The sequence below is a fragment of the Phoxinus phoxinus genome, assembly GCF_949152265.1.
Source record: "Phoxinus phoxinus genome assembly, chromosome: 2".
Classification (NCBI taxonomy): domain Eukaryota; kingdom Metazoa; phylum Chordata; class Actinopteri; order Cypriniformes; family Leuciscidae; genus Phoxinus; species Phoxinus phoxinus.
In genome coordinates, this window is record NC_136877.1 from 35667491 (window position 1) to 35683394 (window position 15904).

The 15904-nt window shown below is 37.3% G+C and overlaps 1 protein-coding gene across 2 annotated transcripts in view; it reads right to left on the reverse strand.

Annotated features, from left to right (window-relative positions):
• Positions 1 to 498: 498 nt before the first annotated feature.
• The window catches only part of apba2b (amyloid beta (A4) precursor protein-binding, family A, member 2b), an 86612-nt gene continuing 71206 nt past the window's right edge, over positions 499 to 15904 (reverse strand). The window contains exons 7-13 of one of the 2 annotated variants that reach the window (XM_079584654.1): positions 12606 to 12692; positions 8693 to 8878; positions 5426 to 5605; positions 2959 to 3171; positions 2586 to 2705; positions 2353 to 2493; positions 499 to 1900 (exon numbers count right to left, since the gene is read on the reverse strand). In XM_079584654.1, the coding sequence (XP_079440780.1) occupies positions 1829 to 1900; positions 2353 to 2493; positions 2586 to 2705; positions 2959 to 3171; positions 5426 to 5605; positions 8693 to 8878; positions 12606 to 12692 (999 nt within the window). In that variant the 3' untranslated portion in view covers positions 499 to 1828. Of the gene's footprint in view, positions 1901 to 2352; positions 2494 to 2585; positions 2706 to 2958; positions 3172 to 5425; positions 5606 to 8692; positions 8879 to 12605; positions 12696 to 15904 lie in introns of both variants that reach the window. The other variant, XM_079584653.1, reaches the window with a different exon arrangement.

Sequence of the window (15904 nt, forward strand, 5' to 3'; positions counted from 1 at the left end):
TTAATTATGCGCATAGTGTGTTTTTGTCAGTTCATGAAAGTATTGTAGTGTATTTTAATAACCTCTAGGGGGAGCAGTGATCTGCAAAATTGGAGAACGGTATTACGGTAATAAAAACCCACACACACTTTAATGAATATCCTGTCTCACAACAAGCTTGCTATAAAGCTTGGCAATGATCTTTAATCTCCCCTAAGATCAGATAAATGAGTTTTACTATTGAGTGTTTTCTTCCCTAATTCTTTCCTTGACTATGTCAAAGCCTGGAAATCTGAGCTGGCTGAACTGATTTCCAACTGTGAGACTCAAATCTATGCTCATTAGGACCATAATATGAGGCGAGGGAGCTATTTTAAAGTTTTGGTAGCTGGCTGCTGTTAGAGGCGGTTGGCATGGATTTTCACTCAAGCTTCCAGGTTGAATGACCCACTCAAAGCAATTCTTTATGTTCCCAAACACACCAAGCAAAACTACCAGAGAATCAAGGTAAAACAACATGAAGGGCTTATGCAACACTTTATTGTTATTTTGCCATAGTGTCATTTTAAGATGCATGCAGACAGGTATTCATGTATTATTAGTTGTTTCACAATTCATCTTCAAAAGCTTTCTTACGCGGCGGTAAGGCTTTTGGTCACAGTGTCTTCTTATTTCCCCAAGGCCAAAGCCTCACAAAGATAAAATGGGACTAACAGTGATTCCTACATGGACACAGTACTAAACCAGGTTAAACGTTTATGTACAGACATTCTAATACTGCTTAAGGAAGTGGACACACTATTAACAACACTATTACATTCACCACTGACTCAAATGAGTTGCAGCTGTGCATACACAAAAAAAAGCACACTTAAAAAATAAACTCTTACATTTCATACAATGTTTTTGTGTTGGAAACAAAATTAATTTACAGCATGGCAAGAGAATGTTTGATTATTACAGCATGGGAGAAGTCCAGAAATTGTGTGCACACTGTATTTTACAAAAGATTTGCTCACTTGCTCACATGTAAAAAAAACTACTCAGTCTTTAATGCCCACTAGATGACATTTATCCGTTGAAGGCTGGCGATGTGGAACGATTCTCTTCTGTTGATAAAGTCCCTTCTGATACTAGTCAGTCTTGCAAAGTTCACTGTACGATGAGTATGGATTACACCTGTACTTCTTGAGCATTTTTTAATGTGTCATGCCACATCATTATTCGCTGCAAGTTCACTTATGTTAATGTAGGGGGGCTGTACTGGTTCAGTGAGTATTTGAATGAATTTAAAATTCAATGACACTTGAAATGGATCAAGTATAATGTCAAATACCTTGTTTATAATAATAAAAAAGTCTTCTTAACAGAAACAAACATTCTGGAATGGTAACTAGGCGTGATGTTTTGGGGTTCTACTGTCTGGACTTCTCTCTCTGGCTTTTCCATTCCTTTCTGATATTGATATAATGATTACATATTTACAAAACAAACTTGCATCTCTCAAACAATGTCCACACATACATAATTGTAAATAAATTAAACAATAGCATCAAATTAAAATGTACAAAGGCCCCCGCCCCCACCCCCCCCTACATTATGAAGAAAGGACGTGAGATGCACCGACTCCATCTTCATCTGACTATGCACACACCCCGAGAGCAGACAAAACACATCAACAGAATCCACACTATGCAGAAATGACACACCATATCTCTTAAGTAATGTTAGCAGACAGCAAGAGTGATGGAAGTTATTTTTGGTGAAGATAAAAAGAGAAAGGTGACTGCTGCATTCAAACATTTGCCAGTGCACGGGGTTGTGTATCTCAGCTCAAGTCCAACTCAGATCATATATACATAGGAGTCTCCTGACCAGTTAAGAGTCTAAACATGGCGGCTGGCATAGTCTTCATGTGGATCTGTTTCAAGACAAGGAGATCTTTTTACTACAAAAACATTCATATATTATAATATAATATAATTAAAAAGTGCTTTAAAAACATAAAAGTGCATCTAACATAAAAGTTTGTTTATATAATGTGTTAATATTATATATATATATATATATATATATATATATATATATAGTATTATTATAATGTATGTGTATATATACAGTATTTCTATGCATCAAAGAATCCTGGATCACGGTTTCCACTAAAATATCAAGCAGCATGACTGTTTTTAACATTGATAATAATAAGAAATGTTTCTTGAACTCCAAATTATCATATTAGAATGATTTCTGAAGGTTCATGTGAGACTTGAGTAATGATGCTGAAAATTCAGCTTTGCCATCACAGGAATAAATTACATTTTAAAATAGATTCAAATGCAAACTTTTGAACGGTGGTGTATGTACAGTTCTCACCTCGCCGACAGAATTGGAGAGAGCTTGGACGATCTTCTCGTGTGCTGTGGCAACAACACTTTGGCTGTTTATCTCAATAATACGATGACCAACCCGCACGCCTCCTCTCTCTGCGATCCCTCCACGCATTAGACTGCAGATCTGAGGAGCACAAAACAAAAGTTGCACTCAAAAGTAGCAATTATACTCCAATACTGTATTTCAGACCTGTTCCTCTATCCCTCCATACTCACAATGCCATTCTGCACACTGAAACCCAGCTGGTACTTGAGGTCTGGTCTCTTAATGAGAACTGTGGTTACAGGAGGGCAGCTAACGATGTTCAACTTCACCTGCACCTGATTTTTCAGGCCCTGATGGAAATAAACAACACATGTGATTATATAACTCAGTACCAATCACACCAGATGCACTGCATTATTACATTGGGATTATAACAACAGAAAAATCAAGATTCGCAACCACTTTATTGATTGTCCTGTGGTCTTTTAGCAGCCCTAACCAGAGACCCTTAATAACCAGCTACTCAGAATAACACAGATGGATTCATGGGCAAGCCGAGATTCAGCCCACTGCGCACTGTGACAGCACAACCCCTCTGCACACCTTGATGATTCCCTGACAGGTGGCGAGAGGCAGCCCCACCAGGCTGGTGTTGTTGATTGACATGATCTGGTCACCGATGCTGAGCTTCCCAGAACGGGCGGCAGGGCCTCCATTCATCATGTTGGCCAGGATGACGGTGGGCAGAATAGAGCCCCAGCCAGACTCCACAATAACTATGCCAAGAATCTCCCCCTTCTGCTTCTCCAGCTGCAACTGTGGGGAGAGAGAGAGAGAGAGAGAGGAGAGAGGAGAGAGGAGGGGGAGGAGGAGGAGGGGGGTGTCATGGGCAAGGGATTGTAGTTGATTGTCAATAAAAGCCCATAAAAGGACAAAGCGATTAAGGAAACAATTTTACTCAGTTGATAACATGAGACTGACAGCATCAGGGTTCAAAATAGCACAACCTCTACCTCTAGTGTACATTATGTGCTCAAAGGAAATTATAGTTAAGGAAAATGCAGTTATTTGATGCACTGGTCCCATGGTCATAACCAGAAAAAAATATTAAATTGTGTCAATGGCATTTGTTCATGTACAAATAATCTATATACTTCTGTTTAACGGTTTGGGCTTGGTAAGATGTTTTTAAAAAAAAAGTCCCTTATCCTCAACAAGGCTGCATTTATTTTAAACACACATTAAAAGTACATAAAATACATTAAAAGTTTAATATTACGAAATGTTATTGTGAATTTTGTTTTCTATTTTAAACTATTTTAAAATGTAATTTATTCAACATATTTAAAGTTATATTTTCAGTAGTCATTACTGGAGTCTTCAGTGTCGCATGATGCTCCAGAAATCATTCTAATAACATTTCTTAGTTTTTATCACTTTTTGTGGAAACTTTGATCGATTTTTTGTTTAAATTATATTCTATGATGTCAATTTAATGCATCCTTGATGAGTAAAATGATTAATTTCTTACAAATGTCTATTTGCTTTGGAAAAGCATCTTCTTATGTATTGGACATTGGGATTTGAATCACTGTAATACGTGATTGACAGCATTTGAACGCAGACTGTTCAGAGCATTTCATTTAGCATTCATAATCTTGTTGCCTAATGTCATTTGTATATGGTCTTTTTTTCCCATCTAGTTTAAAGGTGGGGTAAGCGTTTTTTGAAAAACGCTGTGTGGAAGTTAGTCGGACCAGCGCACAAACAACAACAAACGTGTGTATCCAATTAGCATTAGGGGGCGTATGAGAGAGAACGAGCTTTAGGACTCGTGTTAACATTAGAAAAGCTTTCCAGCGCCGGAGAGAGCTAAGTAAGAAGGCCTGAAAACAGACGCGGAGGTTGCTTTGACTCCGCTCCACACGTGAGTAACACTGGGATTGAGTGTCTGTGGCGAGCAGGACGAGGTCGAGGGCCGTGGGAGGACGGCGTGAGGCCGGTGCCGTGATTACTGATGAGCGACACTTGCGCGACGCACGGTCTCGTATCTCTCACGGAGGAGCGGAAGCATAAAAGGAGGAGCGACGACAGTGGAGATCGAGAGAGGAACAGGCCTGAGTTTATGCTGTGTTTTGTTTTATTATGTGTGGCGGCAGTCGACCGTGAGGAACTGCCGGCCTTACCTTTCGTTTTGTATTTGTTTTATTTTATGTCATCATTAAAGTCTATGAATGTTCTCCTTCTTGCCATAACAACGAACCTCGTTACAGTGTCTGTTTGTCTGGAGCTGCTGTGCAGTTGGCAACTAACAACAAACTCTTGTTTGTAATTACTATTGAGTTCTGTACGTTCATTTTTGGCGCTTCCTTGTCATTCATTCATCATCTGCGTTTTATTTTGTTGCGCTTCTGCTATGATAAACTGACATCCACTCTTGGATTGCGTGCGTAACGGAGGCCAGCTAGTGAGAGTTGCGCTGACGTCAGCTAGAGAATGTGGTGTTAAGCGCATTCCGGTTCTAGGCTGACTTGGTGGTTAGGATTGGCGGGTGAGTTTTGGAGGCAGAGCAATGAAGACAGGGGTGTGTTTGTTTGGGTGGATTTCAAATATCAACAATGTCCAACAGCGTTTTAGAAATACCGCTTACCCCACCTTTAATAGCCGTTTCAGAAGCATCTTTTGGGATCAACATTGTAGACAACTAAATTTATCTGAGCTGAGCACACACTTTTCTATTAAGTGATATCTTCTGAAAAGCACCAGTCTCCACTGGTTATAAATGCACAGCAACACTATGTTAAATCCTTTATATAAGCCATTATATAAGCAAAACATTTTAAGTTCATCAGTTGCTTTAGAAACCAGCACAAATGTTACCAATGGTTTCCATGTTTGTTTGTTTTTTCAACAAACGAAAGTGTTTAACATTTGTGCTGCTGTCCATCATCACTGTTCTCTGCTTTCTAGTAATCCCACTTGTATTGACCAGAACACCAGCAATGTCAGGTCAGCTATGCATTACACAGAGAGTGCACTTAATAAGAGAAGAAAGTGTCAGGCAGCTGACCTCTTTACAGTTGTCAGAGTTTGAGAAGTGGATGAGGTCATCATTGTACATCTCCTGTGTGTTGATGATGTCGCTGTACTCTTTCTGGCTCAGGTCCTCTGGGTTGATCCCATTGGCTCTGAGGAATTCCTGGTAGGCCACGCTGAATGCCTGACCAATGGACTGTGCTATGAGCTGGGCCTGGATTTGTTGGAGAAGAAAACCAGGTGAAAACAACTGCAAAAATCAATTAACCCGTGTTAATTTGTCATTAATTATAAATGCGAGAGGTAAACAGAACTAAATCTACTTTACACATATTGTTTGTTCTTTTATTATGAGCCTCTTAAACAAAAAAAACAAGTTAAGTCACATTTACTCATATAGGGCTTCATACAATACAGATTGTTTCAATAATAAACAGAAAAATAACAGTGTTGAAATTCATCAGTTATAAAAGAAATTCAATTTCAGCCGTAAAGCAGCTCTAAAGAAGACAATAGAGTCATTACTCAGCTCAAATTAGGTTAATGCTGATTGAATTTAGTTCAATAACAGTGTCAATGTTGCAAAGTTCGTCAGTACCGGTAATAAAACTCATTTAAACTATAAAGCAGTTCTACAGAAGATAATAGTGTCATTACCCAGCTCAGTTCTGTTCACATTTTTTTCTCGTCTGATAGTGTCAGTGCAGTCAAATCAATAATATTACTGAATATTAGGGGTGGGGAAAAAAATCGATTCTTAGATGCATCGCGATGCGGACGTGGACGATTCTGAATCGATTCACAAATGCCAAAAATCGATTTTCAAAAAAAAAAAAAAAGTTTTTTTTTTTTTTTTTTTTGAAAATCGATAATAACGTAATATTGACGGAACGCAAAAGACGGAACTCTGAAGCGTGGAAACAATATTGTCAAAGCTTCCACCCGGCTCGGAAAGGGCAAAGCGCATTACACAATCAATCGCAACTTTTATTGCCAAGGATTTGCATCCAGTCATTGAGAACCAGGGACGTCCCATCTCGGAGATATTTTACAGACACAGCGATCCCCACACTCTACAACAAGACCAAAACTGAAGTCATGGAATCACTGAAGAAAGCCGGTAGGATAGCTGTAACATGTGATGCGTGGACATCCGTATTTTATGTTAACAGAGATTCAGAATATGTTGAAGTTTGTTATAATTTGTTATTGTTGTGATTTTTACTGTAGTGAATTTACTGTTGTGAAATGGAAAATCAATAATCGAGAATCGTTAATAATCGAAAATCGACTGTAATCGAATCGGGACTTCAATAATCGTAATCGAATCGAATCGGGAAATCAGACAGATTAACCACCCCTACTGAATATTAATTGTATTTAAAACTCCAACTGAGCAAGTCAAAAGCAACAGCGGCAAGGAACCGCTGTCAGGTGACAGCAGTGGAGAAAAACCCTGTGAGAAACCAGGCTTATTCAGGAGGCTGTTCTCCTCTGGCCTAAAATAACTTTAGTTGTTCTGAATATAAGCTTCTGTGGCGTTTGTATACATCTATATACTGCAGATCAATGCACCACATGAACACTGTCGTTTTTTCACTCCATTGATTTGATGTTTTGAGAATCTGCTCAATCATAGTGTATTGTACATCGATTTCACACTTTATAACAGTTTTTTTTTTTTTTACGGTTTCCATAACTGCCAGCTGTCGTCTCTGAAGCCACGGAGGTGTTACAGTAGTGCTCACTGTGAAATGTGAATACGCTGGCCTATTTCAAGCACTGCAACCTTATTCAAATCTTAATGAATAATCTTCCGTGGAGGTAGAAAAGTTGCCGGATAAAGGCTATGATATCAAATGCTAAAGAGGTGCAGTGGAAAAGAGGTTCAGTCCCTTTGCTAATGATTGTGGCTGTTTTCTAATGCCAAGCCACGGTTTCTGATTTAACAGTTCCCCTCAGGCGACGTGTGCAGGTAAGGGGTCATCCCATTAATAATCAAACATCCCAACATGTGTGCGGGCTTTGATTTGCACAGAAAACACGGCTGCTTCAGGAGAACTGAACATCTAAATCAGCCATGATAAAAACAAAAACACATCAATGGACCCCAGAGGAGAAATGAAGCAAAGTTATCAAAGTTAACACTTTTGTTTTCAGGATAACAACTTGTATGATATGATATGATAAAATGTGTAATTATTGTACTCTGCTAACTTAGTAGATAATGGAAATGTGATATGAAAAATAGGTTTAGTAAAAATAAAGAAGAGCAAGCCTCTATAAATGACTCATTTGTGGGTGCGCACACAGACACGCACACACTCATTGGCTGAAACATCAAAGAGTGTAATTAGACAGCATGAGTGAGGAACAACTGCAATGCAGAGGAGAGAAAAGTAGGTCCATTAGAACAGGATTATGTAAAGCTGCAGCCAGGGTTACTTTTGAGGGTATTCTCTGAACCTCAGGTGAATCTGTATGTGTGAGCTTCAGCTTCAGCTCCCATTCCATAATTCCACTACCGTTCAAAAGTTTTTTTTTTTTTTTTTTTTTTTAACGAAAATAATATTTTAATTCAGCAAGGATGAATTAAATTGATCAAAAGTGACAGTAAGGACATTTGTATTGTTACAAAAGATTTCTATTTAAAATAATTGCTTTTGTTTTTAACTTTTGATTCATCAAATAATCCAGAAGAAATATAAAAAAAATCCCAGTTTCCACAAAAATAAGCAGCACATCAGTTTTCAACATTGATACTAAGAAATGTTTCTTGAGCTCCAAATCAACATATTAGATTGATTTCTGAAGGACCACGTGACACTGAAAACTGGAGGAATTCAGCTTTTCCAACATACAGTAGGAATAAACTACATAATTACTTCATTAGAAATCACTTATAAATTGTTCAAAATATTTCACAGAATAACTGTTTTTACTGTATTTTGATCAAACAGCAGCCTTGATGATCATAAGATACTTCTTTCAAAAACATTCAACGAAAAATCTTGACCCCAAACTTTTAAACGGTAGTGTATATACAAATCAAATATTTGGACACTTTTACATTTAAGAATAACACTAAAGCTGCATGTATGCTGGCCACATGTCCTCTGTTTTCCCTTCACCATCTGGTCCGGCTCACCCATAAAAAATAAGTAAATAAATAAAGTATAAATTTATTTATACAAAAGAAAGTCATATTTAGGCACACTTTATTAAGTGACCATAATATATTTTTGTCCAAACTTTGAACTGGTATAGTGTATGTATTTAAAAAAAGAAAAGCCACACTCACATCTTCGGACTCAAAGACATGGCATATCATTTTGTACTGCTTCTTGGCCTCAGGAGCTCCAGGGGTCGTCTCGATGCAGTCCTGTGAAGCGGTGCGTGGCATGCGGCGTCTTGCCATCAGAACCACAATGTTCCCGATGTCAGCAATGTATGAGATGGTGCGCAAAGCATTATCCATCATGGTCTCCTACGAAACAACCAAGAGAGTAACCACAATCACTTCTTAGCATGCTGTGGCAACACCTTCCAACACATTACACCAGACGAAAGTTAAAGGGATTGTTCACTTAAAATGAACATTTTGACATCATTTACTCACCCTCAAGTTGTTTCAAACCTGTATGAATTTATTTCTTCTGCTGAACACAAAAGAAGACATTTTGAAGAATGTCGGTAACCAAACTGTTGATGGACTCTATTGACTTCCATAGTATTTTTTTTCTACTATGGAAGTCAATGGGGTCCATTAACTGTCTGGTTACCGACATTCTTCAAAATGTCTTCTTTTGTGTTCAGCAGAAGAAAGAAATTCATACAGGTTTGAAACAACTTGAGGGTGAGTAAATGATGACATAATTTTCATTTTTAAGTGAACTACTCCTTTAAGGCTGTGTTGTAATCCCATTTAGCAGCTTAGTTATCATTTTGAAGACTTTCTTATCACAATGGGCATTATATTTTCTTAGCAATATGGGGTTAAACATGCACAGTGGGTTTCTAGAATGCTCCTATTCATGAATCTCCCATTCAGGAAGATCTGTTTGAAGCTCCAAGCTTACAGCCTTGGGTTTACCCAGATTTTTAAACAGTAAGCCACGGCCATCCCTGCTCAGTAAAGGCGAAATGAGTCTTGACCTTGAATTCACTAAAATATCTCTTAGATGCTGTTCTGTTTGAGACACAGCACAAAAAAAGCATGAATGATACTCATTTGTACAAAAGGATAGGTAATACATCATCAGATAGCTGAAAGAATTAATGATCCAGAGCACAGAGGAAATTCATGTAGCATTTTGATTCAATGCACACAAAGGTCATGTGTGGTGGTTTCAATTTCATTTTTCATTTTAGTGCAGCCCTTCTTTAAATTATAGGACCATAATACAGTATGTGACATGTTTACTTCAAAGCCTCTATGAAACAGATTGTGAAGCACAGTTTTAGGATAATTTATTATAAATAACCTCTTCTTTCAACTTAATACACATATTATACATACAGCTAGCAGATATGATACCCTAAAAAAAGCTTCCTCTGTTATTCACAAATAATACCCAGGTTACATGAAGGAAATACCAGCGTTTGCAAAGGAAAAGAATAGTGAGAAAAACATTCTAGGATTTTTCTCCTTATAATGGACTTCAATGGCAACCAACGGTTTGAAGGTTCAAATAATTGAAGGCTCGACACGATCCCAGCCAAGAAATAAGGGTCTTATCTAGCGAAACGATCAGCCATTTTCTAAAGAAAACTACATTTATATACATTTTAACCACAAATGCCCATCTTGTACTATCTCTGAGATGCGCCACGCATTACGTCATCACGTTGGAAAGGTCACACGTGACATCGTTAAACATCCAGGATATACACACGCAATGACCATTTTAAAAAATAAACTGACACAAATACATATAAATATGTGTAATTCAACATGCAATAACTTTGAACAGTCCTCCTACTCCAAACTTGTAAACACTGGGTCGGTACTTCCGACTACGTCACGCGTGGCGCATCTCAGAGATAATACAAGACGGGCATTTGTGGTTAAAAAGTATATAAACTTTTAACCATATACGATCCCAGTCACGATCTGTCATTAAAAAAGAAAAGAAAAAAAGTATATACTATATCTTTTTTTGTGTTAAAATGACAGATCGTGACTGGGATCGTGTCGAGCCTTTGAAGCTGCATTGACATTTGACATTTGAACCTTCAAACCGTTGGATGCCATTGAAGTCCATTGTATGGAGAAAAATCCTGGAATGTTTTCCTCAAAAAGCTTAATTTCTTTTCAGCTGAAGAAAGAAAGACATGGACATCTTTGATGACGTGGGGGGTGAGTAAATTATCAGGACATTTTTATTTGAAAGTGAACCCCTCCTTTAAGGTAATGTTATGTTTTAGGCTTTGGTTCTGTGTTTTGCAATTTTGCATCTGAGATGCTTTACCATTGTCGTTTTGTTTTTGGGTTGGCTGTGCACCCGGAATCCACCAAGTCATTAAAAACTCAGCAAAAACGTCCCTTTTTCACGATACTGTATTTAAAAGATTCTTTTGTAAAATCTAAATAAGCTTTACATATATTTATCGGAAAGGGTTTTGCACATGCACCTGTGGAACAGTCTTTAGGATACTAACAGTTTACAGGCGATAGACAAGAAACGTCACAGTTACAATAACTTAGGACACTAAAGAGACCATTCTACTGACTCTGAAAAACAACAGGGAGACAGGAAAGACATCTGATCGTCCTTGCAGTGCCAAACCTCGTGTAACCATGTTTCCCACCAGATGTGTTTGAGAACTTGCAAGTGCCTTGGTGGAAGAGTGGAGTAATATCTCAAGCAAGAACCGAACAAATCTGATGCAGTCCATGAGGATGAGACGCACTGTAGTACTCAAAAAAGCTTGAGAACAGAAACTTAATTCTAAGTTTCAGACTTACAGGGTACTTTGAATGTTTAAGGAGTACCTTGCAGGCACTGTAATGAATCTGTTACAGCCAATAGAGACTCACTGTGAGATGTGACAGGCAGGGTGAGGACTGACACTGCATTGCAGCACATAATGAAATGTCCATGCCAGCCTGCCCACTCACTGCTGTTCAGAAAGAACTCATACACATAAACGCAGCAACACACACATAGCAATGTTACTCCGTATCAGGGCAATAAATGTACCATTAAATGCCGCGCAGCATGTAGCTCTTCCTACCTTCTGTTTATAGTACCACTAGTGTGGAAAAGGAGGAGCTGTTGATCGTATACTGCATGTGTAAAATGTGCAGCTGGAGATTAAGTACAAAGCTTATAGCCATCATTAAGCTCTCCATCAATAACAGCAGTCAACAAGCCTGATTATATGCATATCCCTTCTCTCAGTGGATACACATTGCGTGTTTTATGTCAGTTATGTAACAAAAAGTTATGTAATAGAAGATTTCTGAATTGCTCTCTCTTTACATAAATATTTCACCATTTTAAAAAATATGTATCTCCTTTTTTCTAAATATCATTTATAATGTATAATCTATGTCTTCAGAACTTCTCTCTCTTCATATTTAGCATATATATATATATATATATATATATATATATATATATATATATGCGTGTCTAATCTTCTATTTGGACTAAATGCACTGTAATCTTAATATATTTAATTGTATACAATATTATATATGTTAACAATATATTCATTGACTTTTTTCACAAATTTTTTTTTTACAGTTTTTTTTTTATTGGAATAATATTTCAAGGGAGAAAGAAAACAAATGCTCAGAAACTACAAGATCCAATTTCAGCATATCAAAATATAGCCTGCATTACTAAGTGTAAAAAAAAAGACAACCCTAGAGTCAAGATAATTTGCAAATGGTCCCCAAACTTCTTAAAAAGTGTAATCTTAGTTAATGTTTTAAGAATTTATAGTAGAAAAAAAATCTGATATTAATAATAAAGAAAACAAGCAACAGGGAAATTAAACCTGTATAGGCTACATATTTTGCTTCAGGGCTATTTTGATCATATTTTATGGGCTTATTTAATGAGCTTTTTATGAAAAGCATCCAAGTGTTACAATTAGTTTAGCTGTCAGTTATTGATTTAAACTAATGTGCTTCTATTTACTCCTATTTTATAGTTTGGTCTTTTTCAGATTTTATTTCGATACCTGCAGCTGCAAGAACTCACCTGGGTGTCTGCATTGAGCACTTTGATCCTTTGAGTTGAGATGAAAAGATCCACCTCCGTCAAAGTCTGAGCATCTCCCTCTGGGCTCTGCTGACAAAAAAGAAAAAAAAAAGAAAGAAAAAAAAAAGAACAAAACTGTGAAAAACTGCCCCCTACCTCCAAGAGGTCACCCATGTATCAATGCCATAATTCACAATGGCTCATGGGAAGCCCTAAGGAAAAGGCACAAACTCACAAGCCCCTAATGAAAGTATGTTATGCTTCATAAATCATGCACTAGTATAAGTTTGTCCACATGGGAGGGGAGCCCAGAGCTGTGCTTAACCTCTGTAAATTGCAGCATTAATAGTCCAAATGGGAAACAATATGGTATGCTCAGGGGCAAAGAACATATGGATTGAAAATGTGAAACTGCATTGCTCATTGATAAACTGTCTAATTAATAATTGATTACTGCTGGGCAATGGTGGCACGTACTCACAATCAAAACTGTTGAAAACATTTTTTTTTTTAAAGCCTATTACTGAGAAACACAGTGAGGTAATCAGGCCAAGAGACAAATAATAACTGGGTATACAGCCTCCTGTTATAAGTAGAAGCCATGCAGAGGTTTGAAGTAATGAGATGATTGACACTAGAGAGCAAAGTGAAGGAGAGAGAGAGCGAGACCCATTCGCCACAGTGAGGTGATGCAATGACAGACGCAAGTAAAATAACACAATGGCAACACTTAACCAGCTGTCAGGCTGTCTCAGAGTGCCAATCATTTACCTGTCAGCACATTTCTGCTCTGATTCTTACTTTTGTTTTGTGCTACTGCAATAAGAACTTCTACACAAGGATGCCTATAGCTACATTTTTCATAGGGTTAAAAGTGCAGTCTGTGTAAAATGGCTTTGAAGTTTTGACTCCATATCTTCAAAAGGTTCATATGCTTCAGTCGCAGCCAGAAGAGGCTGGTCCGCCAATAGTTATTTAGACTGCGGGCATGAAGAGTCCCTCACAGATCCCAGACAGCCCGATGTAAAGCTTCTCTCCACATGGTGAACCAGCACTTATGAAAGCTACACAGATGATGGACACAGTCATGGAGTGGATGGTAAAAAAAAAGGCAAGTTCTTTCTTCTATCGCTCTCTCTTTTTTTTTTACACACCGCCTTTTTCTTGATTTTGGCTGCCTTCTGTACCCTCTGGGAGACGTTCAGGACAGAACAGGGGTCGTCACACACGGGAGCAGCAAAAAGGCATGAAGGTAAAAAAAACATTAAAAAACAGGCAAAAACATATAACCAACCAAACACAAAGTCTGCATGCCGTGTATGGCATGTGTGTTCTTTGTACGCAAACACACCCAAAATGCAGCAACATTTCCCCTTCACACACATACATACGGATAGCAAATCATAGGACATGCAGATATGGGTTTAATAACTGCTACACCGAAAGCCAAAAAATATGGAAGGTTTAAATAATTTTACCTATTGAAATTTCTCAGCAGCAGGATAAGAAAAAAAATGTCTATTTGTACCTAAATAGATCATTTTAGCCCTCTTATAACAAGCAGTCATTACTTTCAATAAATGTCAAATTGTTATAGTTGTGTGATTCATCACTGACACTGGATTCATTGTCAGAATCTCACAACAAATGCAGACACCTCAGTTTATTAACCTGTCATTTATTCTGACTGCAGGGAGAACAACAGCTGTCATAGTGGACCTGACTGGATGCAATGTTTCCTACTGTGCAACCGTTATTGATTTCGACAACGAAATTAGAGAAACATGCTATTTGGATTTCATTAACAATAATGCGTCATGATGGTAATTAAGCAACTTTAATAACAACATACCATAATAACATGGCAAGATATTATAATGCAGTAACAAGTTTTTTTGAGGAAGGAAAATCTAGAAAGAATATGACAAAGAATAACGAAATGTTATTTTCACTGACTGAAAATCGGTGTTATGATTTATATACTATTATATTATTTAGAATTATCTTTTATAATTTTGAATGATCTTAAAAAAAAAAGTGTGTTTCAGTAATTTTCTAATGTGCTTAATTTAATATATATATTTAGTTAATTTTTTTTATTTCAGTCTAATTTTTAGTACTTTAGTACTTCAAACTTATTTTATTTAGTTGCCAAGGCAACATTTCTAATTTTCGCTTTTTTTAAGTTTAAGTTCTTCATCTAATATTTATATTCTATTTTATTTCAGCTTTACTAATATTTTAATCTAAAAAAAATAACAATTCGTAGTCAGAATAAAATGTACTAAAATGAATGAATATGACTAGGATATTTTCACTGAAAAACAAAAAGTATCACTAAAATTGTTTTAATTTAATTTCACATTGAAGCTGTCTACAAAACACGAAACAATTCCAAGTAATATAAAGCCTACTTAAATTTGTCTAGAATGAAACATACAATTTCAGCATAAAGAAGAGTGATGAGGTTAGAAAGAGGTCAAAATTGCCCTCTCATTATGAGTCTGTCTGATAGTGTGTAAGCATCTTGAATGCACACATCAACACAAGCATTCTACATTCTGATCCCATTCAGGTCTCTCTCTCTCTATAGACCTTCTTCCACCTGACCGGGAGCATGATCCTTTGAACTGCTCTCATCTCTTTCTGACTGAGCATCATGTGCACGACTACTCCTTTACTGTCATTTTGGCTGCCAACATGCCTCATCCTCCATTGGCAGACGAAGGAGAGAGAGAGAGCGAGAGAAAGGAGGAGATAAATCAACAGCACGAGAAAGAAAGAGCTTGAAAGTAAAGGGGAAATGAGACGGTGAACGTGTGGGCGATGAATGTTGCATAAATACTGCATCAATCTGGAGGCTACATGGATACACTTCAATAAAACATTAGGCATCTTTCCTACGTTTCTTGCCTAAAACAAAAGAAATGGCTACATCCTGCTTTCTTGGCCAGCATGAAAAAGAATGTGCTGCAATTATGTTGGCTTAGATACTGCTGTTATTATTCAGAAAAGATGTGAGATTCTAGAGACAGACTGAGGTATGGCAAGTGTTTCTCCTCCACAGCCCTATCAGTAACACTCAAGTACCCCTATATCGATACCAAATCTGTATGAAAAATATCACATGAGCCAAATCAAACGTTAATCAGAACTTATACATGTACAACAGGCCAATGGCAGAACATTTGTAAGCCTAAACCGAATTAAGTGTGGGTAAAACTATTATAATTACCATGGAATTGCATCATGTTCAATGTTTGCATATGCCGTGTGTTCTGATTTTGTACTTTGAAATA